At 52.1% G+C, this 23559-nt stretch overlaps 2 protein-coding genes and 1 long non-coding RNA gene across 10 annotated transcripts; 1 reads left to right on the forward strand and 2 right to left on the reverse strand.

Moving 5' to 3' along the window:
• Nucleotides 1-7352: 7352 nt before the first annotated feature.
• MMP14 (matrix metallopeptidase 14) lies at nucleotides 7353-16752 on the reverse strand. 2 transcript variants are annotated; one of them, XM_036884593.2, is made up of 10 exons: nucleotides 16430-16752; nucleotides 12561-12709; nucleotides 12200-12322; nucleotides 11529-11836; nucleotides 10880-11041; nucleotides 10427-10587; nucleotides 10115-10253; nucleotides 9846-9996; nucleotides 9271-9386; nucleotides 7353-8932 (listed from the first exon to the last, which is right to left on the reverse strand). In XM_036884593.2, exons 1-10 carry the CDS (start codon nucleotides 16532-16534, stop codon nucleotides 8601-8603), a joined length of 1746 nt encoding a protein of 581 aa, XP_036740488.2. In that variant the 5' UTR covers nucleotides 16535-16752; the 3' UTR covers nucleotides 7353-8600. The 2 variants fall into 2 exon arrangements, with proteins under 2 accessions (XP_036740488.2, XP_057344579.1); XM_057488596.1 differs by having other exon boundaries at nucleotides 10427-10583; nucleotides 10876-11041.
• Nucleotides 8827-21892, forward strand: LOC130679541 (uncharacterized). The gene is made up of 2 exons (XR_008992546.1): nucleotides 8827-9023; nucleotides 19685-21892. It is a non-coding gene; the product is annotated as an uncharacterized LOC130679541 (long non-coding RNA).
• On the reverse strand, nucleotides 18289-21523 carry MRPL52 (mitochondrial ribosomal protein L52). Of its 7 annotated transcripts, none has more exons than XM_057488605.1 (6): nucleotides 21410-21516; nucleotides 21244-21304; nucleotides 21077-21151; nucleotides 19211-19275; nucleotides 18708-18852; nucleotides 18289-18450 (listed from the first exon to the last, which is right to left on the reverse strand). In XM_057488605.1, exons 1-5 carry the CDS (start codon nucleotides 21435-21437, stop codon nucleotides 18752-18754), a joined length of 330 nt encoding a protein of 109 aa, XP_057344588.1. In that variant the 5' UTR covers nucleotides 21438-21516; the 3' UTR covers nucleotides 18289-18450; nucleotides 18708-18751. The 7 variants fall into 7 exon arrangements, with proteins under 7 accessions (XP_057344588.1, XP_057344586.1, XP_057344587.1 ...); XM_057488603.1 differs by having other exon boundaries at nucleotides 21084-21151; nucleotides 21410-21503; XM_057488604.1 differs by having other exon boundaries at nucleotides 21084-21151; nucleotides 21244-21301; nucleotides 21410-21488.
• Nucleotides 21893-23559: the final 1667 nt, after the last annotated feature.

The following is a 23559-nucleotide window of genomic DNA, read 5'->3' on the forward strand; positions in this document are numbered from 1 at the left end:
GCGCCCATAGTCCCACCCTTTTAAGTACAGGTGTCCTGGGTGGAAACATGAAAGTGGAAAGGGAGAAGGGACAGGTTGGTGGTATCGTGGCTCTAGGGGGCTCGCTTTGTTCCTACCCTCAGTTCTTAGGGCCTGGTTTGCAGTGCCAATGGCCAGCACAAGGGGGTGCTACCATCCTGCAAACCCTGCCCAGCTGCCTCTGCTGCAGAGTGGGTGGCGGCCAGCGGGAGAGAGTGGGGTTGGTGTTTCTCAGGACCTCTTCTCCAGTTTTTCTCCACCCAGAATTTATATGCAGTTTTGTGCAGGCATGGGGTGGAGGAGACCTCTGAAGCATGGGCCAAGAGGAGAGACTTTGGGGACAACTGGCATGGAGCTTAGAGGGGTATAGGGAAGAGAGACCTCCCTGTGGGGCACCCCCGATCAGGGTCCAGGTAAAGGCTGGGCTGGGGGTGCAGTCTGGAGGGTTGGTATTTCCAGAAGAGCTGGGCCAACACAATCCAATACCAACCACTTCCAGATTAACGGCGGGCTGTGGGGGACAATTGTCACAGAAAGAGGAGGCCTGTAGGGACCAAGCAGTTGTTCTGGAGTTATGAACCTCTTAACCTCTATCTTTTTTTTTTTCATTTTTTTGATCTTTTAAAGATTGAGGTGAAATACATAGTAAAATTCATAAGCTGTACTAAGCATTAGTATACAGCTCAATGACTTTTTACCATATATATATAGATATACACACACACAGAATACTTATACATATATAATACTTATGTACATATGTATATGATACTTAGATATTCACAACTATAGCTGCTTACTTGTGTATACCACAGCTCTCACTGGCAATTCAATGAACTTTTAAAGGACTCCTGTGTGTCTAGCACTAAGCCTACTCTTTCATAAAGGAAGTGAAGACAGAATGTGCTCCTTCGGTGACTGTGATGGAGTCAGTATTATGAATCATCATCATGCCTTGACAGAGCTATACCGTTAATGCCTTGGAGGACAATGGCCAGCTGTGTGATCTACTTGCAATAGCCATATTTTTGGATTCCAAAGTGGGATGAATTGTCTATCCTGTCTGAGTATACTGATTATAACAGAACCTCAGGAACATATTATTGGATCCAGGATATTTGGTTAGGGTAGCTATGCGCCTAACACAGCCAGGCACTGAGTGGCCAAGGGGAATATTTTTGGGAGTTGATTTTGCTTTCTGGTCTGATGCTACATGTCTCTGGAAGCTGGGTGAAGAGTGACGTCTCTGACCACAGGCTGGATCAAAATGAGCTGAAGCCTGTCAGATATGTATGAATTCACTATGCCTTTGGAGGCACCCGTCTTTCCCCTACCCTGTGGTCAGTCTAGCCTTGCCCCACCCAGACCCCATCCTGCCCCAAATCAGGGAAGTGCCCCTAGGGGGAAATCAAGTGAGTGAGCAGGATGTGACCCATGGTGAGGCAGCTCTCAGACCTGGCCTGGTCCCTGAGTCAGTGAGCTACTTCAGGCCCTCAAAGGAAGTCCTTCCACTAATTCACTACATTGTGGACACCTCTTCTGTCCCCTCTACTGTCCCTCCCTACCCAGGTGTGGGTTTTTGAGGCAGGAAGCTAGTCTCTTCCTCCTGTAAGCAGAGAAGGGTCCATTGGAGGAATAAGGGAGCCTGGGCCACCTGTCCTCAGCATGGAGGCAGAGGAAGTTGTTCCTTTGGGGTGTGATGACAGCTGTGGCCTGGGGTACTGGATTCTGTTGTGGAACCCTTGGGTCCAGGACTGGTGAGGGACAGGGGAGGACAGAGGGGGCTGGGCCTGGCTGGCAAAGGCTGGCCTGGAAGGCACTCAGCCATTGGTCCTGGGCCAGGGTGGAAAGTATGTGTGTGAGCTCATTGGAAGGTGGCTTCTGGCCAGTCAGGCCTGCCTCCTTTCCAGGACCTGGCTGTCCAGCCCCCTTGAAAGCTGCCTCTGGGTCTCCCCAGTCTCCCAAGACTGTCTGGAGGATGAAGGCAGAAACCTGTCGACTAGGTATGCAGGAATTGGTCTCCTAAAGGAAATGAACTCAGATATGGGGGATGGCTAGGAAGTGGATACAGGGACTGCAGGACAGAGCAGCCTTGACTAGGGTTTCCTTGGGGCCTTAGGGAATGGGTACCACCCCTGGAAAGCCTTGCCTGCCCCACTAAGCCCTTGCCTTAGCCAACCACCTCCATCCCTCCCCTAGCAGCTGCCATTGTTGTGCTCAGTCCCTCTGCCTTCTGAGTCCTGCTGCTTCCTTCTTTACCTTAGAGCAGCTGTTCCCGTCCCAAGAACGGGGGTGCCTACTGGCAAAGGGGAATCTCTGAGAAAAGCCCTTGTCCCCCTGCATGCCTGTCTCCATGCTGGTGCTGCCACAGGCATGATAGGCACAATAGGCATAATAGGCAAGCACACGCATGCCGAAAAATCCCCTATCTCCCTCACCCGCTCCATGCAGACACCCAGCTACATGCGCCCTGGAAGAGACACACAAGAGACATGATCAGAATCTGTACAGAAAAAAAATCAGATGGACCTGGGTTTTAACTTTAGACTAATGAGCTGTGGCCTTTAGCAAGTCTTATCTGGGCCTCAGTTTCCAAATCTGTAAAATGGGGGCAATATTAGTGCCTATGGCATTGGGTGTAGTGAGGACCCCAGCAAATGTTGGTGTCTTATCTGGAAAGGGAACTGGTAATACAGAGGAGAAAGAGAGAACTGGGAAACCTGACAGGTTGGGAGAAGCGGCCCCGGGGGAGGGAAAGTGGAGGATTGGCAGAGCTGGCGGAGTGTGTGTGTGTATCCTCTCTCCTTTGGAGATCCTCTGAGATTCTAAGATCCGTCTCCTCTTAGCTCTTCCCTCCCCACACCGCTGACCCAGCGCCTGGAAGGCAGCCTTACTGGCTTTGGGGGCCTGGGCCCAGCTGGTGGCAGGAGCCCTGGAGAAGGGGAGTGATGACAACAGAGCGCATGGCTCCCCTCTCCAAACGTGGGGTGCAGCAGTGGGCAGAGCCGCTGCTCCTCAGTGCTTGCGCCCAGTGCAGTCTCCTTAGAGCCCACTTCCCTGGGTTCTGCTCAAACCTCTTCACAGATTCCCCTTGGCTTCCTCCCGGCTGCTCTAACTCACATGTGCTGCTTTCGAATAAAGGAACTTGGAACCAGAAAAACTGGGTCAGGCCCAATGGACAAAGTGGGGTAGGGCCAGTAAAAGCAGTGTTCACAGGTCTCTCAGCAGCCACCGGGCCCTCTGCTCCCTCTTCACCCAGCCTGACCCAGTCCATCATGGAGGCATCTCCCAGGGCGGCCAGGCAGCCTCATTGGGCTGGATCCCTCAGGCCCCAGCACGTCAGAAGCACGGGACCTTGCAGTCTCACCCTGAAATTCTCCTTGCTTGTGAAGCCTCTTCCACCTCTTCCCCCTTTGTCTCTGGTCCTCCATTCCCATTTCTCCCCGTTGGCTTCAGAGAGTATCTTGTGATTCCAGAATCAGGGCCAAACAATTTCCTCGTGATGGAGAAACCGCACTCCAGCCGCGGGAGCCCTAAGCTCCCTCTCCTCTTCCCTCTGGCAGTCCCCTCTCCTCAGGCTCCGCCACTGGCTCCAGCTGTGTTTTGCAGAACTCCCACTGGAGAACATCTGTAATTGCCTCCAGATGTGGGCCACAAAAACTCAAAGGGGCCGTGAGCTCATCTTTGAGCTCCTTGCAACATGCGTGGGCATATTACCCCCAGACGCCCCGACTTCTCTGTGGCAGTTCCTCAGGGTCCCCATCCCCTCTGATGAGGGTGGAGGGAGGGTAGTGTCCAACTCTACTGAGACATACAGGCTGTCAAACAGCTGTTGGCAGGAGAGGAGCAGGAGGCCAAGCGCAGGAGGCCAGCAGGCATAGGGTCAGGTTTTCTGGCTGGCAGGAAGGTGGGGTACCCCTTGTGCCAAAGCAATTATAACCAACCAGTCCTGAATAGCAGCTGGAGAGAAAGACTGACCTAGGTGGGGCCAGGGCTCTTGGACACAGGCTGTGGAGGGGGCCTAGGCTGAAGCCCAGGGAGGGCTGGGCTGAAGCAGGAAGGCAAGGAGGCGGGGTAGGAGGGTCGCTCCTCCCAAGCTGAGCTGACTCAGCAACTGAGCGATTCCTCCTTCCAGGCTGGTTTTGGAGGAAGGGTGGGTCAACAGCCTAGGAACCCTGTCTGGGGCAGCAGTTTCTAAGGAGAGAGGAAACAATGCCATCTTATTGTGCCCCTCCAGTCTGACCAACCTGCCTTTCCTGGGAGTTGGGGTGAGATCCCTGTTTGGCTGGAAGTAGGCTGCTCTTAATTGGCTAAGGGACAGCCCTTTTCTTTCCGCTCTGACCTGCCCCAGGCCTGGAAGAAGCTGATCATGAGGGCTGGTGTAAAGGGCCTGCCACCAAGCCTGAGGCTGGATATGATCTTGGGAATTCCCCCCAGCAGGCAGAGGCCTGAGGAAACTGAGGGTCTGTGGCCAGATCACACGACCTGGGTAATGCAATTTCGGAAGATTTTCCAAGCTGCCTCAGCTTGGCCACTTCCTCTTGCCTTTGCAGCTCTTTGGCCTTCGGGCCTCAGATAGCCTCTTAGGCCAGGTTGGGAGACTGTGCCTGGCCTCTGTGGAACCATCCTGCTGCCCCCATGGAGTATACCCTCTTCCCCAACAAAATGGCCCTGAAACCCTTTTGTCCACCAAGAATAAACATATTTCTTTATGAAAAATCCCAGAACCTCACATCATGGAAAATGCTTGTGAATAAAGTGAAAGTTCCTATGGCCAAGATTTTCACTTGGCCCTGGTCGGCTGGCTCACTACACACGTGTGGGCAATACATTGCTATTGACTCTATATAAAGAGCTCTGCACAGTGCTCTGGGTGACACGGTGGCATGGCTGCACAGCTGCAGGAAAGCAGAGACTGGAGTGGTGGCAGTGCCAAGGACAGTGACTGAGATGGCTGTGGGTGCAGAGAGGCCCAGGGGCAGAGACCAGCTTGCTGCACGCAGACTTGCTCTGAGTGGATGGGGTTCTAGTGCTTGACCTGCCACCATGGAAATAAAGTTGGGTATAAACCCTTTCACCCACAAGAATGTTCACTGTCATCCCTTGGTCTCATTTGAATCCATAGTGAACTTGCCCAGTGCTGAAACCCATTGGCAAGACAAGTGGCATAGTTGGCAGGATTCATTGTTGACCAAGGAAAAGAACAGACTGCCCTCATGGGAGGAGTGTTTCAGTGGGCTGCCCCTATGGATGGGGAGACATTTGAGTGTCCCCCAGTGGATGTGTGGTCCGATGTGGCTTGCTTCCAAGAGGACTGGGCCCTACTCCAAGACTGGGAAGGGGTGGCGGCAACACCTGAAGTAGTAAAGTTAGCTCTCAGCAAAATAGGGAATTCCTTAGAGAAACAGAGTGCCGTGAGGCTGTGGGAATGGTGGGGAGTTTTCTTCTCACAATATTGAGAAAGGCTGTAAGGGAGAAAGACGCCCTCCTGCAGGAAGCACAAGAGGCAGCACAATGAGCTGACAGGTGCCACTGAGGAGCTAAGAAATTTGTTGGTCGCTAAAATGGCATCACTACAAGGTGCTGTGGAAATGGTAAAGGATGTCATGGTAACCCAAGAGGAAGCAGCACGAGAAGGAGCAGCGGCATGAGAATCAGTGGCACGAGAAGCAGCACAAGAGCACACACAGGCTGCCAGGTGCTGTGGGGCAGGTGAAGGATGTAGTGGAGCTGTCAGCCCCAGAAATGGACTGGAGGTTTGGCAAACAGGAGGGAGGTGGAGGCCCTGCTAGTGCCTGAGGCATCAGCTCCTCCTTAGTTGAAACTCCACCTGGTTGAAAGCTAGTGGAAAGGCCGAAGGAAAAGATTCGGCAACCAAAGATCCCTCCAGGAGAGGTGCAGCCCCCTCCCCAGGTTGTGGAGCTCTCTATGCTCTGCTTCTATCCTTAGGCTCAAGCAATGAAAGCACAAAAGGAAATAAGATCTGCCATTCAAAGGAATAATTTAAAGGGCCCCGTGAAGGTTCCAAGGACACAGATGTGGGTTGATTTGATAAAGGCAGGAGCAGACAGAAATTGGATGGAAAGTCAAATAGACTCTTACTGGAGCTGTGGCAACAACTGAGACTGGAGCAGTGGTTCTGGCCACTGAAAATGAAGCAGAAGCCAGAGACAAAGCAACAAGATAGGCCTGTGTGTCTGTAAGACTTTCTGCTGGAGGCTGGAGAAGGTGGATATTGTTTAAGGCCCACCCATGGTTCTTTTGGTTAACTCACTTGAGTAAAACTGGTTTGAATACATCCAGGATGACCACTTGGTGGCAAAGGATCTCCTCAGGCTTGAGCGTTGCTGTAATTTGTTGAAACTTGTTACTTGTATATTTTATTATATTATTATGGAATTTGGTTAGTGTTCTAGCTTCCTCGCACAGAAATCATTGCAGAAGATTGAGGGCACATAAATCCTGGATGGGTGGAGTGTAGATAAAGTGAGGGTTCCTATGGCCAGGATTCTCACTTGGCCCTGGTTGGCTTGCTCACTACACACATGTGGGCAATACATTGTTATTGGCTCTATAAGAGTTCTGCCCAGTGCTCTGGGCAACAGTGGCATGGCTGCAGGAAAGCTGAGACTGGGGTGGTGGCAGTGCCGAGGACAGAGACTGAGATGGTTGCTGGAGAGGCCCAGAGGCAGAGACCGGCTTGCTGCATGCAGACTTACTCTGAGTGGATGGGGTTCTAGTGCTTGACCTGACACCATGGAGATAAAGTTGGGTATAAACCTCTTCACCCCAAGAATGTTCCATTGTCATTCCTTGGTCTCATTGAATCCATAGTGAACTTGCCCGGGGCTGAAACCCATTGGCAAGACAATGCTGCTCATGAACTTGCTCTCCTGCTTCCCATTCCCATCATAGTCACATCCCACTAGACCTCAAGAGAACTGCAGCCACACAAAGAATGTGAGAGACAGTTTATTCTTTGTGGGAAGGTTGAACAAGGTAAACAATGTCCTTAGAGGGTACTGACCCAGCCCCGCCCTGCAGGTTCCTGGGGTCCAATGCCTCTGCCCCCCACCCCCCCATGCCCCTTGTTAACAAAAAGGAACGATTTGAAGGGAATTCATATATAATAATTATAATAAAAATATACATTAAACAAAACAAAAAAACCCAAACAAGACAAATTTAGCTGAACTGCCAGCACCGTTCACCCCATTTCTCCCATTCCCCAAACCCCCCACCCCAACATCCCTCTTCTCTCACCCTCAGGATCTCTCACTTTCCCAAGTCCCTGGTACCATGACCACCTCTGGTGGCTGAAGGAGACTTCAAAAGGGTGGGCTGGGTGGGGGAGAGGGGGACAGGATGCTGGGAGGATGGCCTGAGAGGTGGGGGCATTGGAGAGTGAGTGGCCAATCTGGCTGAGAAGCCCAGGCACCTGCCCCTCACTGCGTTGGCTGAGGCAGGCTAGTTGGCTCTCTGACTAGGTGGCCACTCTCAGTTAGGGTCCTGATTCACCAGACCCCAGGTGTGTGCTATCTCTGCTCCTTTCTCTGTACTTCTCACCCTCCTCCCATGCTGTTTGGTCAGAGGAAGGACACCACAGAGGAGCAGGTGTGTCATTCTTGGGTTCTTCCTGAGAGCTCCTCCCCCAGCTGTCCACTCCTGCCATGCCTCCCTGGTTAGCCTTTGGTCCTTCACTGTCCCTTCTGACTGCTCTGTCCCTGGGTCCCTACCCCAGCTGTCTGCATCTGAGCAAGGTTCTTTTCTCTGAGGCCTTCAGGCTCACTCCCTAGGCTCTGGACTGGTCTCTCCCTGTGGCCCCACCCCACCACATAGCTGAACCCCTGGTCTCAGCAATTCCAACCTTGACAACACTATCCAAGGCTAACATTCGGGAGGGTAGGGCTGTCAGCCTATTTCTGCAGCCCCAGTTTAGTCCTTAGTGGCTCAGGCTCCTTCTAAAGTAGTTCTTGGGAGTAGGTGGGACAAAAGCAGATGTTTGTGGAGAGGACAGACTCAATCTGAGACTGCCTCCCAAGGTCTTAGGGTGGCTGTGCAGCCCCACCCTCTCACGCCTCTCAGTCTCTCCCCGCAACAAGATTAGATTCCTTTCAGCCAGAAAGAGTGGTGGGAGGCTGCCAATTGGGTATACCTGGGGGCTTGCAGGTCTGGAGTGCCCAGAGCCTCCTGAGGTCAGAGTTCAGAGGTTAAAGGTATGTCTGGAAATGGAAAAGGAGCACATGACCCCATCTGACCTTTACCAGCGAGGTCTGAGGGTCCTGCTTTCAAGTGCAGAGCCAACACATTCAGATGGGGCTGGACACACACCAAGCTACAGGAGCCCCTGAGGGGCAGGGGCTGGAAAGGGTAGCCCCTGCCTAGCCCCTAGGAGACCCATCTAGGTAAGAAGCAATGCTAGAGTTGAGGGCAGGAGGGGTCAGTCATGGACAGCGAAGAGGGGAGGTGGGGGGTTTGGGAGGGAACAGGCATGGGTGGGAGCAGCCCACCCACCACCACCTGCTGCCCCTGGCCTTCAGAGGCAAAGTCCTTGTGGTAGGATGGGTGGGCGGCAGTGGGGGTCAGACCTTGTCCAGCAGGGAGCGCTGGCAATAGAGCAGTCGCTTGGGGGTCCCGTGGCGTCGGAAGAAAACGACCGCAAGGCCCACGGCCAGCACCAGGAGCAAGAGCAGCAAGGGGAGCACGATAGCGGCTGTGCTCACTGCCCCGCCGCCCTCCTCATCCACCTCGATGATGATCACCTCTGTCTTCTCCTCGGGCCCCTCGTCCGGCCGGCCACCTGATGGGCAGCCCATCCAGTCCCGAAGGGCTGACTTGGGGTAGCCCGGCTCTACCTTCAGCTTCTGGTTGTTGAATTTCCAGTATTTGTTCCCCTTGTAGAAGTAAGTGAAGACTGCAGGGGTCAGCGAGAAGGTGGCAAGAGAGACAAGAGGTGGGGGCAGCAATCCGGAGAAGACCCGAAGGCAAGAGCAGAAGGACAATCTGTGAGTTGTGTATGTGAGAATGCTTCCTCAGCTGCCAAACAGGGTGATTCTAGTGGCAGGCTGGAGAGTGGTGGGGCGTAGGGGGCCTGCTGCGTGGGAAGACCTCAGCTCAGTGCCTGGTACCTGGCCCAGGCTCCACTGTCCTCATCAGCATGGTTTTCCACATGATACCCTCCAGCTCCTGTCCCGCCCTCCCTGAGCTCCTTGTGCTCATCCTCCCCTCAGGGATGCCTCCCTCGCCCCTCACCTTCATCGCTGCCCATGAATGACCCTCTAGGAGACTCTGGTATTCCTTCCCAGACCTTGATGTTTTTGGGGTACTCGCTGTCCACTGCCCTGAGCTCCTCATTGAAACGGTAGTACCTGTGGGAAGGGAGGTGAAAGGAGCTGTTTGGATCCTGATACGTCCTCAGAGGGTAGTGGAACCCAGGACTGAATTCACCAGTGAACAAAGAGTGGCTATGGACAGGGATTTTGAGTAATGAGGGCCTGCAGCTGAAAGTGGCGGAAGGTGGGGGTGGATGGGAGGGCCCAGGCTACAAGGAGCCACCAGCAGCCCTTAATGACAGTGCCTGGCTGCTGAGGCGGAGGTACGGTGCTGGGGGCAGGAGGTGCCAAATGACCAGGTCTGAAATGGTGACCGGGTCATGTCCCATTCAGCCAGCACCTAATGGAGGCTGCCTCTTGGCAGGCAGCAGCAGAGGCACAGTCAGCTCCTTCTCTAGGGAAATATCCCAGGAGTAAAGTGAGTCTCTAGAGTTGAGGCAGCCTGGTGGTGGTGTCTGAGGAGGCAGGTCTGGGGCCCAGGGGTTAAAGTCTTACTTGTTTCCCCGGAAAAAGTAGGTCTTTCCATTGGGCATCCAGAAGAGAGCAGCATCTATCTTGTCAGTAGGTAGTCCTCGGCCCAGCTCCTTAATGTGCTTGGGGTAGCCAGGTTCCAGGGAAGCTTCATCAAACACCCAGTGCTTATCTCCTGGGGTGGAGAGAGAAGGGCAGGATTTGGGTTCCACTTGGACTCTTGGATGTTTGAAGGAGTCATGTGGAATCTGCCCCCAAAGATACCCAAAGACTAAGGTGGCATGCCTGGTTACCTTTGAAGAAGACAAACTTGCCATCTTTCCTCTCGTAGGCAGTGTTGACGGACGCAGGCAGGCCCCGCCAGAACTGGCCGATGGGCATTGGGTAGCCATCCATCACTTGGTTATTCCTCACCCGCCAGAACCAGCGCTCCTGGAAGGCAGTTGGTGGGGGGGAGTCTGTTATGTCCTGTAGCTCAGTCCTCTGGCTCCATCTCCAAAACTGCCCTGCTGCCTCTGCTTATTTTTTACCCCCCTGCTATTTCCACGCAGCCTCCCAATCATAGAGCTCTTTTGTTCCCAAACCAGCCCACTTCTTCCTCTCACCTTAAAGACAAACATCTCCCCTCGGAGCATGGCCACGGTGTCAAAGTTCCCATCACAGATGTTGGGCCCATAGGTGGGGTTTTTGGGCTTGTCAGGCACAGAAGGCCTGGATGTTGTCCTGGGTTGAGGGGGCATCTTGGTGGGAGACCCTGACTCACTCCCTGGGGGCAGAGAACAAAGGGGCACTTTAGACTTTGTCAAAAACGGAAGAAAGGACAGATATGTGAGCAGACCACACCCTTGGGAAAGTGTGGACAGACCTTTGGGGGAGGCTGAGCAGTCAGCTGGGCAAGAACAGAAAAGCCAGAATCAAAAGTGGGAATGGACAGAGGCAGGATCAGGCTGGGGATGGGCACGGGTGAGGGGAAGAAACGCACATACACAGGCCAGAGAATGCACTGGAGGGGAGAAGCAGCAGACAGAAAGGAGAAGATGTGGGCATCTATTACTTGCCATAAAGTTGCTGGATGCCCCGGCGGTCATCATCGGGCAGCACAAAGTTCTCTGTGTCCATCCACTGGTAAAAGGGCGCCATAATGGCCGAGGGGTCATTGGAATGCTCAAGGCCCAGGGCATGGCCCAGCTCATGCACAGCCACCAGGAAGATGTCATTCCCTGGAGGGACGGGATGGTAATGCCGCAGTTTGGGTCACCTCTGGACTCCCGGTTGCCCCACCCGGGGCTTCAGTTTCACATCCAAGCCTGCCTGCCATGTTTTCCACCCAAAAGGCCACAGAGCCAGTCAGCAAGCTCTTCTGGGTAGAGGTGAGACAGTGCTCTGGGGCTGGATCCCAATCCTAGGTAGACTTCTGTTAAGAAAAGCTGAATCCCTCCATGAGCCTCAGTTCCCCCCCAGTAGCTGGAGATGACATTTGCCTAGAAAAGTGGATGCTTTGTCAACTGTGGGGTGAGAGAAGGGAGCAGATGCACATAGCTCAAAACAGCATTTGTGCTTTCTCCATAGACATCAGACTGGTAGATCTTTGCAATCCTCAGAGCCCTGGGATTTTGGGGTTTGAGTATTTGGGAGGAGACAGGAGAAGCCCCCACAAATGATCGTTGACTCTCCTTGGAATAAGAGTGCCCGGGCTACCTCGCTCACCATTTAGATCCTCATTCCGGACAGTCCAGGGCTCAGCAGAGTCAAAGTGAGTGTCTCCTCCAATGTTGGGGCCTGGGAAGTAGGCGTGTGCCAGGAAGCCACCCTCGCCATCAAAAGGTGTGCTGTCACCATGGAAGCCCTCAGCAAAGAAGATCATGATGTCGGCCTGCTTCTCATGGCCCTCGCGGATGTAGGCATAGGGGACCTCTCGGAAGCGCAGTGGTGTGGCACTCTCCCACACTCGGAATGCCTTGCGAATGGCCTCAAATGTGGCATACTCACCCACCTTGGGGGTGTAATTCTGGATGCTGAGGTCCAGCCACATGGAGAGAGGATAGGGGTGGGTTAGGATAACAAGGGACAAAATTCTCCTTCCCTGCTCTCTCCCAGGTCTGAATGAACTGCCTGCCTGACCGTGTCTCACAATGCCTCTGCCCCAAGAATGGTGGGCTCCAGGCACCCTCAGGCTTTGGCTTTCTGTCCCTGGTGTGTACCCCTACCCACTGCAGGCTGCACCTCTCCCCAGGATTACAGCCATTTTCCTCCCCACTCCCAAGTACGCTTCCCAGGGACAGAGGTGAGTGAGCAGGACAGGAGGCCTCTGAGGCTCTGTAAGCACAACTAACAGGGTAGGTCAGACATCAGGAAGGCTACTTGCCTGTTACACTCACCAGAAAGTAATCTCACTGTGCTGCCATTTGAGGCCCTGGATGGCATAGCGCTTCCTTCGAACATTGGCCTTGATCTCAGCCCCAAACTTGTCTGGAACACCACAGCGGGGGCGTCTCATAGCCCTGGGGTGTGAGTACTGCGGTCAGGATAGCTTATAAAAGAGAAAAGTCTTCAAGGAGAGGGGGAATGTCTGACCCCAGTGCAGTGGTGGGGACGGTCATGATTATGAGGTCAGGGTGAGTAGGAGAGGGTCAGGATCCACATGTGGGCAGGAGTCAGGCATTTAGGTAGAACCTCTCTGGGGCTCAGTGTTGCGTCAGTGGGCACTAGGCAGAGTTCCTGCCAGGGTCTAGCACTTACTTCATGGTGTCTGCATCAGCCTTGCCTGTCACTCGCAGACCATAGAACCTCTGCATGGCAGCGATGGCAGCTGAGAGTGATTGGGGTGAGCGCTGTGTGTGGGTACGCAGGTCCCCAGGGGGCAGGTAGCCATATTGCTGCAGCCAGGCCTGTAGGGGAAGGAATGCTTGGAACATCTCCACCTGGCCCAAGGGGAGCCTCTGCCTCCTCACGGTATCTGGCTTGGGAGGAAATGGCAATGAGTTCCCAGCCTGGCTCTGGCAGTGGGTCTGGAGGAACTCCCAGGCTAGACCCAAACAGCTCTGGACTTTGGCTGTAGCTCTCTTGAGGATGGGAGCCCAGGTGGTTTAATTTAGTCCTAGGTTGTTTTCTCAGGCTGAGATTCCTTCTAGCACTTTTGTCCTCTGTATCGGTATTTTTGTAAATGCAGCATGTCCTACCTGAGCATGTGTGTGTGGAGGGCACTTTACTTTTGGTGGGCATGAGGCCCCTCCTAGGACAGGGATGCCATGCCTCTAGGCCCCTTACGGCTGAGATATTTTTAGAAAGGAGGGCAGAAAAGGAGCTAGGGGTGAGGCTGGCTGTTGAGAGGGGATGCTGGGGCCTCTGGAGGTGGTGGGGGTGTGATCCAGACACAGAGCCAGGATCCTGCCACTATCCCCATCCATTCAAGCATCTAACCTAGGGCTTGGGACCTAAAGGCCCATTTTAGGTTCTCAGTAGAGGGAGTGGGAGATGGTAGTTGTGGTGGAAAGTTGCTGGTGGTATTTTATTTTGGTATGTTGCAGATTGTTCATAATATAAAGCCTGGCATATTCCTTTCAAGTCAAGTCAGGTTATTGGTGTTTGAAAGGTATACCCACTGCGAAGCCCTGTCAAGGAAGAAGTCAGCCTTATTGTAATGGAGTATTTTCCTGGCCTGAAAATTAAAATGAGCCATTACATATGAAATATGAATGTGAAGATGAAAATGATTCTCCAGTGACCACCCAGACAGCTCTAGTCCTTGCTCTAGCTTTGCCTTAAGGAGACCAGAGGGAGCTGCAGGTTGCCTGGGATGGGAGCTTGGAGTGCAAAGGGGTAGAGGCTGCTGTTGGGTGCCGCATTTCCTATTCTAGGTCATTCGGATAGATCTCCATGTGGCCCTTCCAGGCCTAGGTCCTGGTGGTGGAGCAGCGCTCCTGCATTGGGGCTGGGGGTGATTCAGGAGCAGCTGACAGGGACTGGAGCCCGCAGGGGCAAGAATTGCAACATGGTTTGGGAAGTGATCCCCCAAGGCTGATGGGAGGTAGAGCATGAGATGTAAACAACTCAGCCTTTCCCCAGCCAACAGGCCTGGCCAGAACAACCCTAGCACCACCCTGGCTCTCAGAGCCTCTCCTCAGGGGTAGAAGAGGGAGTGAGGTTTAACCTTTGGCATACCAGAGGAGAGCAGAACAGTGCTCCAGTATTGGGCTGCTCTTCCTAGGTGCGGTTGGCTTGCCCTGACCTGTGCTGGCTGATGCCACAGCTAAGTGCCTACGGGAGGCCTGCTGTGGCCTGTGCCCAAGTATGCATGAAACTCCCTTTGCCCTTAGCCTCACCTGGAAGGTACACACGCTGCAGGCTTATGACCCCTGAATGAGGAGCAGCTGCTTCAGCTTTGGGGAAGGATGGGAGTGGTCTACTCCTGGAGTGACAAGTCAGGAGGACTGAGGTCAGGCCCCCCTCAACCCTCAGGGAGCAACGCTGAAGGGAATCCTCCCAGGCAGGATGGGGGAATGGAGAATAGCAGAGAGGAGGGGAGAATCACCATCCAGGAGCTCTGGGATAAATCTTTCTCCCAGAGTTTTCAAGAAAGCAGGCTGATCTTAAATATTCAGATCCACAACCTCCATCCCATGAGCAATTGAGAAAAATGGAGACTCAGTCCAGAGAGGGACTGCCCTGGCATCAAAAGAGCTACAGGTCTGGAAAGGAAGTACTCCATCTCTCTCCTCACAGTCCGAGGCTCTGAGCAAAGCAAGAACCACAACAGAGAAGTCTATGAGGTGAGTTGGGAACCACAGAAGAGAGGACTCTTGTGTCTGCGGCTGGATGGGGGAAGGGCCAAGTGCCAGACAGGCCTATAGGAGGAGAGGGCTGTCCTGGAGTTGGTGCAGGACTCTGGAGGCCTGGTGGGAGGGACCAGGCTGCCTGAGGCCTAGGCCACCCCAGCTCTCCCTCCAGATTGGCTTGGAGAGGGAGCAACTATGTCGGGTCAAAGAACTGAATCGGCTGGCTTTGTCTTGAAAACTGTGTGGTGCAAGGTATTCCCCTAAGGAAAAGGCGAAGGAACCCCACCTACCTCTGGCCCACAAGTCCTATGGAGGGTGGGGAGTATCTCTGGCTCTCCAGCAGGCACTGGATCCCAGCCTCTGGGCCTCCTCTTCCCTCCCGGTGCCTCCCACCCAATCATAGCCCAGAAAGCAAAGGGTGGTTCTGGCACCAGGACTGCCCATGACCCACTTTAAACAGAGCCGGGCTGCCACCCCTCCCCTAGGGGATCTAGTGAGGCAGGGGCGGGAAGGCAGGCAGGGCAGCAAAGTTGGCAGTAGACAGCACCCAGATAGATGTTCAGGGCTCCTTTTGTTGGGATTGCTCCTTGCAGGCCTCAGACCCCATGCCTGGAAAGAGGATGCCTCCTCCTCCTCTTGGACCCTGTGAGGCTTAGCCCCAGGCCAGATTTTCTTTCTCCCTGGTCACCCCTAGTCCCTGCACCTCACTTTTTCTTTCAGCTTCAGATGCCTTCAGGACAGAGGGTGTGTTCTTTCTGGAGATGTTTCCTTCGGGGGGTGGGACCAAGCGGGAAGAAGCCAAATCCAGATCCCCTCCCCCTCCTGGGACCCTTCTTGGCCCCTCCCTACCGCACCCAGGCCCTTGACCACACCCAGGCCCTTGCCCGGCTGAGTGGGTTGGGATGGCTCAAAAAAGGCTGCTGATCAAATCCGTCTCCCACTTTCACCCCAAAATAAAAGAGCGCGAGTGAGGAAAAACTTCCTCAGACAACTCCCACACGGCTTCCTGCCGGCCCCGTGGGCCAGCGTTGGGGAATGGGTGGGGGGCGCTCGAGTCAGTTGCTACATGTGCGGGGGCCCTGGGCCAGGCCCTTTCCCCACTCCCCTGTGCGACGCCCAGTCTCCCTGCAATTAACACAGAAAAGTAATTAACAAAAACAACGTCCAGAGCCTAAAGGCGCCGCGGAGGTCGGGCCGAGCCTCCGGCTCACAAGGAAAGCTTTGTGTGTACGGACGCGCGGGCATAGAAGGCTCCCCTCGGGGAGGCGGGGGCCGGGCCGCTCTGCCGTCCACCCGCGACCGCACCTGGCCGCGGAGGGCCGGGGCCGCCCGGGAGGCCGCAGCGGCGCCCCAGCGTGGGGCCCCGGAGCCGCCGCGCGGTCCACCGAGCCCGCCCAGCAGCTCCGGCGCCGGCGTGCGCGGGCGGGAGAGCGCTGGAGAGCCGGGAAGTTGGAGAACAACAAACTGGCCCATGACAAGAAACCAGGACAGCGCGGGGTCTGTGCGGAGTCCAAGTATTTATCAGGCTCCCACCTGGTTCCAAAGCTGAGCTCAGCCCAAGGGAACTGTGGCGCGGGGTGGTGGTGGGCCCCAGATATGTTCGTTCTTCTAAGGAAAGGATGGGAAAGAAAGTCGGCGGCGGGTGGAGGAGGCAAAAGTTGGACTGGGAAGTTTGGAGATGAGGAGGGAAAGGCCAGGGGGCAGGATCCCGCAGGCCGGAGCGGCGGAGCCCCCAGAGCCCTCCTCTCCGCATGGGGGCTGTCCTCCGGGAGACCCCCGGGCTCGCCTCCTTGGCAGGCGCGACTCCGGCCAAGGCCGGCGGAGCTCACTTACTTCGGGGCTGAAGCTGCTTTGGGCCGAGCTGAGGGACGTGAGCGCAGCGGCGAGCGAGAGCAGGAGGAGCAGCAGGCTGCGCGAGGGCGGCGGGGCGGGAGGCATGGTCCGCGGCCGTCCGGGCAGCCGGGCCGTGCAGGCTTCGCGGCGGGGCCCGAGCCCTGGGGTCGCTCCGCCACTCCCTTGGGCTCCTTTGTCTTCGGTGGCCACAGAATTTGGATTCCTAGAGCGCTGTACGCTTAGGAAGGAGGGGATTGTTCCTGCAAGCGCCCCTTCGCTCGTCCCCCTTTCCGTTGATTTCTTCTGCTTAGTCGGCGAACTGGATCGCGAGCCCGCTCTCCTCTGGTCCCTCCCTTCTCCCACAGCCTCTCCTCCGCCCCCGCCCCAAAGCCCTCCTTTCTCGGTGCGGACGTGGTTGTTTAAAAAAAAAAAAAAAATCCCTAAGTTGTCTCTCTGCGGTGCAGGCTGCCATCTGCGGGAGTTGAGGCCACAGCCGAGGTGGGGCGGGGGGGCTGCGTGGGAACCCCTGGGACGGTATGTGGGAGACTTTCTCCCCCAAAGCATATTTTGGGTGGCTTGATTCCTTTGGTATTTAGCGTTACCTCACCTCAGAGTGGGAAGCATTGGGAGACCCAGTGGCTAAGGGAGAACAAGCTCAGAGCCTCAGATAGTGGTGGTGGGTCCTTCATGTCATTGAGAGGTGGGTTGGGGGGTTCTTTGCTGGGACCTGTGGCTCAACCAAATTGAAAATTTCATCCTTTATTCTTTACGACCTCCTCCATTCCACCCGGCCAAAGACGCCTGCAACAGTAATAAAATCCAGTCACCCACCAACAAGCCCCACAGCCACACTGAATATGGGAGCCCTGTCCTTGGAGGACAAATGTATTCCCTTTATGATTGGTATTTGTGGTCTGGCTGCTCCTTTAATCAGAACTGGCTGGGGAGGAAAGGGCTGCAAGGCCATGGAATCTGGGAAAAGGCTGATAAGGTTTGGTGAAGTGATTCTAAAAGAGAGATTGGGAGTTAGGACTTCAGGTTTAGTTCCCCCTCTACACTGGGAAAGAACGCAATTCCTTAAAGAGTAAATTCTCCTTCAGGGACTAACTCTTCAGAACAAAAGGTGGAGGTAAGCAGAGAAGGGGAGGGAGCACTAAAGCACTCTAGTGGGAAAGGGAGACAGATAAGAAGCTGAGAATTAGAGCTAGAAAATCAGCACCACAGAGGCAGGAAAAGTGTGGGAGACAGAAAACTCGACCATCAGCGAAATCTAAGATCCAAGAATTGCACTGGTCAGCGAGAGGAGGAGGAGGTAGTAGGGGGAAGAAGGTAAAGAAATACAGCAAGGGAAGGAAAAAAGGAGGCTGGACAGAAATGAGGTCAGGTAAGAAGCTCTAGAAATTGTCTAGAGATCTAAGAACTATCATGGAAGAGAATGTAAGTCCATGCTCTGTATTGTAAAGGGAGCCAAGAGTCTCTTCCTCCAGAACCCATGAGAGGGGCCATTATCAATTAACTGAAAGGTTTCCCCCGCACCCCAGGCAGCTTATGGGTCTGTAGGAAGTAAAGAGTGGATATTAGATACCTATCCCACAGTGACTATTTGTACTGCGCACCTCCAGGGTTTCCCTATACAAACTGCAGTGGGGAGGTACAGACCTCTCTCCAACCAACCTCTGGAATTCAGTCAGAACCACAGTAACCTCAGGAGCCCACATTTTAGCAGAATATCCAACACCCAAGTTTGGCTCTTCCCATGTCTGCCTTCCCAGTGGGGATATCCTCTTGGGGCCGAGTATCTTAAGTTTAGGAAAACTGATACCAGTTGCTGCCCAAGAAATGGATCTCAAATTGGGAAGCCTTTTTAAAAAATCAAAACATTTATTAAATGTACACAGTCTGAGCTGTGCATGGGCTGTTGGGACTGTTCAAAGCTTGAATGCCTGGCTAAACCCAGGGAAACTGCTGCCTCTTTCCATGTTTGCAGGGCAGATACTGCTCACAGTTGGGTGTTCCATGGCCTGCAAAGGAGCAGGTAAATATCCCAGAGTGAGATGCTGCTAAACTGGAATGGAGCCAGAGGTGAGGGCAATGAGCCAGCCCTTCCAAGCAGTGATCTCATTTTATAGCCTGTTCTTCCTGGTATCCAAACTCTTTTGCTCTGAAGACAGATGGGGAACATAAAGGCTCACTTCTGCCTGGGATGAGGCATCTAGGTGAAAGTAAAGAAAGCCAGAGAGAAGCTGGGGAAGGAAGACAGGAGATGTTTTTTACTGACGTTGTAGTGGGTTCCGCAGTAGAGCCCCTTTGGGTTTAAGAGCATTATTCTGTTTCCTTTCTTCTTCCTGCAACTTCTCCTGCTGCCTGAGCTGCCATGCCTGTAATCCAGCATCCATTTCCTGTGACAGCAGTACAACTCGTCTCTGAAACACAGGATAACATCTGGGGCTTGAGCTCTGCACCATATATCCTTTCACTCACAGATCAAAGTCAGAAGTTTCAGCTGGAAAATGACACTGCTGACTGGGAAGGGGTGGGACCAGGTCGTGGGCTGGGAAGCAGGAGGAAGGCAGCAAAATGTGTGGCAGAATGTCTACTGCTGGTTTCTGCCCTAGAAGGACCCCATTCTAGTCCTCCCTTCTCCCAGTACTATTAAAAACCTGGTATGAGATGAGAGGTAATGTTAGCTTAGGTACCAACACAGCTCAAGACAAATTACAATTTAGATTTTTTCCTTCCAATTATACATAGGTTTCCCTTGCTGGGGCTCTAACCACTCACTGCAAACTTCTCCCTTTGGACTTTTCTTCGAAGCTGGCCCTTCATAGGAGGCGCAGGGCGGCCATCTACAGATAAAAGTGAGAGAAAAGGAAAGTATTAGAGATGGCTTGCAGCACCTTGTGAAAGCATTGTGATAGGAATGCAGGAAGAACCAATCTCTAGCTCCTCTCTTCCATTTCACACCCTCTGTAGCTTCATTCTCCTAAAACATGTCCCTCATCTTCAAGAGTGATGTATGCCAGAACCACCAAGACTAAGTTCCTAGGCATGTTCCTACTCTATTTCACTTACCTCTCATTAGCCTGGAAGTCAAAGTCCTCTACAATGCTGAATCTCCTGTTTTTTCCTCAGAAACCCTCTACTCAATCAGTCTGACCACTGTTCTACTGGTCCCTGAGTCTTTGCTAAATTCCATCTCACTCCATAATGAAATGCCCTCTTTTCATTTCCTTTCAGCCCAATTCTCATCCTTAGGCCCACCTCAAGCCCTGCTTGTCTCAGAAACTCTTCTCTAACTTCAAGTTGGCCAGCTCTCTCTTCTGAAAGAAGTGCATATGACCATTTAATATTCATCTATTTGCCTTGGGATGTTTATTGTACTATTGTTTTTAGCCTCATTTAGCCATCTCATATCCTTCTGGAAAGGGGCAGAGCACTGAAGTTTTATTTAATTTTTAAAATGTCCATGCTTTGTTTTCCCATTTAGACTTGAAATTCCTTGGAATCAGGGACTATATCTCTGTATTTCAGTTATTATGTACAGTGCAGGCACATAATAAAAATTCCATAACTATCAGGTGACTTGCTTAAAAGATGCATTATCTGAACTGAAGTAGTTTATAATAAAGTTGAAGAGAAAGGACACTTAGACACTTACTTTTTACAAAGACAGAAAGAGTGATAACTCTGCCCAAAAGTTTGCAGGCAAGACAGATAAGAGATACGATTTATTAGGAAGGGGAGTCAATATAGTGTATGGCCAGGTGCTTTACAATGGTTATTTCACTTTATCATTACAAGCACCATGTGAGATAGGTATTCCTCTTTCATAGATGTGGAAACTGATATATAAAATTAAGTAACATATCCCAGACCACAAAGTTATCAAGCAGAGAAGCCTGGATTAAGGCTCTATTCCAGAGTCTTGCCAATATTCCACACTACTTCAAGGAGTTTCTATAGTAAATAACGAGTAGAAAAAATCTTCACTATTTTCCTCGGCCACCAAGGATTGGATTAAGCAAGATCATACTCCTACAGAATGCAATAAAGTATTAATACTCAGGTCTCTGTGCTGTTTAAGGTGGGGGCTGGCCCTCTGTCCAGTTCTAGTCCTGGCTTGCTATTACCTAGCTGTGTAATCACAGACAGTTCACTTCTGTGGGCCCCAATTTTCCCACCTGTAAACTCGAGTTCCATATGGAGAATGGGGAACGGATTCAAGTTTTCCAAGATCCCTCCCTTTAGTACTAATATCTATTTTCTTTTCTTTTTTAAGGGAAGAGACTTTTCTGAGGGGGTCCACCATCCTCAATCCTTACCCTTCAGAAGGGTGGTTCTTCCTAACTTTCAAAAAACCGTCCCCCTTTTAGAAACGTAAAAGTCTTGTCACTCCTTCCCTGGAGGTGCCCCCAGTTACAATTATCTTCTGATTATCCCCACAAGCAAAGGAGATGCTTGTCTAGCTTTAGTTTCCATAGGCGTAAATTTACAAAATAAATAGGGCTTCTTCCTCCCCAGCTCCGAAGTTTTATACGCTGTCCACTCAGACGCACCCCTCTCCGCCCCGCCTTGACACCACCCAGCTCCATTCAGGGGCGTTCCCTCGGGATGAAACCCTCCTAGTAGAGTTAACTGTCAGGTCACCTCTCACCCGCGTAAGACCAGTCTGGGAGCTCCGTAAGAGGCCCGTAGCCGGAGGGGTTGGCAGCCAGACCCTGCCTGGGTGGGGAAAAACAATCCGGTGAAGACAGCTTCTAGCTGAAAACTGCCCAGCTTCTAGCTCCCCTTTTCCCCCCGAGGCTGGCACTCACTGGAGTCGCCACTGGCCGCCGGCCAGGGCCGCCGCGTTGCAGTGCAGCCTTCGGACACCTGCTGGGAAAACAGGACAGAGGGTTGGGAGAGAGGCCATGGGCCACCTCAGGGGGCCTGGGCGCGGCGCCGCGGGTCCCCGAGCCCACCGACCCTACACCTACTTACTAGAGAGGAGACAACCTAATACAGCCATGCCAGGGACGATAAGGCGGAAGTGCACGTGACCTCGTGAGACGCGCGACGCTGCGGGGGGAGCCGGAAGCCGCCATCTTGAATCTGGTTTTCAACCATGGGCACCGCCATCTTGGGTCATCGTACGGCGGAGAGCGACAGAACTGCGATTTGGGTGTTTCAGGCAAGAACGGTCGTTTTGCCTGCGACCTGGGTGTTTTAGGCAAGAACGGTCGTTTTGCCTGTGTATCCTCAGTTGTGGTTACCTTCTTTGGCAGTGGTGTCCTCCCAGGTTGAACTGTTTTGAGCTGTTCCACGATCTCTGCGCAGCGTTCTTTAGTCCTTTAAAATTTAGCCTTTTATTTCAGGAGTAACATCCGCATAACCTCCGTTCTGTCTTCTCCCGCATCACTGTAACTTTTTTGTTCCAGCCTAAGAGTCAAATCTAGAGTGAATAAAAAATTTTGGATTTCAGTTGTCGTGCATTTCTCCAACAAAATTGAACTTTTGGGTGACAAACATTGTATTAGGTGCAGGAGATAATATGGAGGGCAAAACAGACATCACTATTCTGATAGAGCTTAGTGTAGAGAGAGAAGACAATAAAATCATCATACATATTACTGTAATATTACCGCTGAGAAGAGTGCTGGCAAGAGAAGCACCTATTGTGAGCACATAATGGGAACTTGACCTAGAGTAGGGGGTCAGGGTTTTCTTGAGTAGAAGGTATTGAGGTCTGATTCAGTTTTAATAAGAACTACTGTCACACGTTGTCTAATACAATCCTTGCAACAACCTTGTGAGGTTAGTACAGTATTCCCTGCCTTATCCAGGGTTTTGCTTTCCATAGCTACCCACGGTGGTCAGCTGCCCTCCCGAAACAAGATGATCCTCCTCACTATTGTCAGGTCAGTAGTAGCCTAATGCTAAATCACAATACCTATGTCATTCACTTCATCTCATCACAAGAGGGGTGAATATGGTAAGATTTTGAGGTAGACCGCATTCACATAACTTTTATTATAGTATGTTGTTGTAATCGTTGTTTTATTATTATAGTTGTTAATCTCTTAATTTTTCCTAATTCATTTTTTATCTTTTTTTTCCCTAACGTTTAATGGAGTAGGCTGGATTTCTGAATATATCTTTCTGGGATCGGGGATGAGAGGCAAGTAATTTTATTTTACCAGTACAAGAACGATTTTATTCGTATAAAAATCAAGGTTCTAAACCAATGAGGAATAAAAAAAATCCTCACCTAACCAGTTCAAAATTATAAATCAAACTTTATCATAGGTACGTCTGTATAGGAAAAACCAGCATATATATAGGGTTTGGTACTATTCGTGGTTTCAGGCATCCAGTGGGGGTCTTGAAATGTATCCCGCATGGGTAATGGGGGACTACTGTACTAGTAAGTGGCATGCCCAGATCTTCCAACTGTTTCCCTCTTTTTAATCACTTGCCATGAGAAAGTCATTTGTCCTTAATTTCTTCATTAAAAAAAAAAGCTTACTATATCAAATTTGTGGGGACATCTCAAGAATGATGATGTAAGCAAAAGTGCTTTGTAAATAGTGAAGCTCCTACAGAAACGCCCACTACTGTGTGCTAGGCTAGACACTTAAACGCATGCTGACTAGGGGAACCTGAAAGGGTGGTGTAATGACCTATCTGGAAGTTTATCATTTCCTTCTGGAAGACTGGGAAGTTTTTCCACAGGAGGTGGCTCTGAGCTGTGCTTTGAAAGAGGGGAAGGGTGGATCCTGGCTTAAGAAGAAAAAGCAGCTGTTCCAGTAACAATAAGAATGGTATAGGCTAGAGCTGAACCAGGGGAAGGGATGGGAACAAAAGAACCTTGGCTATATGCCAATAGATGGACCCCCAAAAAACTAAGCAAGGAAAATATGACAATAGAGGACCATTACCATCTTAATTCATACACTTTATTTTCACTTCCATATAAATGATTTCATGTAATTTTCATAATGAACCGATGAAGTAGATAAGACAGTCCAGGAAGCAATCAATGGACAGATTGCTTGTAGTTTTCCGAGGTCAGGAAATTGAACCAAAATGTGGCTGTGGATTTATTGTTTTACAGTTGTGACTTAATGACACCTTTTCCAAGCCTGGTTCCA

The sequence above is a fragment of the Manis pentadactyla genome, chromosome 11, assembly GCF_030020395.1.
Source record: "Manis pentadactyla isolate mManPen7 chromosome 11, mManPen7.hap1, whole genome shotgun sequence".
NCBI lineage: Eukaryota > Metazoa > Chordata > Mammalia > Pholidota > Manidae > Manis > Manis pentadactyla.

What these genes read in the sequence shown, in the direction of transcription:
- MMP14 (XM_036884593.2), bottom strand. Translation starts at nt 16,534, where the DNA reads ATGCCTCCCGCCCCGCCGCCCTCGCGCAGCCTGCTGCTCCTCCTGCTC. An exon ending in CCGGAATGAGGATCTAAATG is followed by an intron (nt 11,042 to 11,528) that starts GTGAGCGAGGTA and finishes CCGTCCCTCCAG; the next exon opens with GGAATGACATCTTCCTGGTG. An exon ending in GGGCATCCAGCAACTTTATG is followed by an intron (nt 10,588 to 10,879) that starts GCAAGTAATAGA and finishes CTCTGCCCCCAG; the next exon opens with GGAGTGAGTCAGGGTCTCCC.
- MRPL52 (XM_057488603.1), bottom strand. Translation starts at nt 21,437, where the DNA reads ATGGCTGTATTAGGTTGTCTCCTCTCTA. An exon ending in ATTAGGTTGTCTCCTCTCTA is followed by an intron (nt 21,305 to 21,409) that starts GTAAGTAGGTGT and finishes CTGTTTTCCCAG; the next exon opens with CAGGTGTCCGAAGGCTGCAC. An exon ending in GGCGGCCAGTGGCGACTCCA is followed by an intron (nt 21,152 to 21,243) that starts GTGAGTGCCAGC and finishes TTCCCCACCCAG; the next exon opens with GCAGGGTCTGGCTGCCAACC.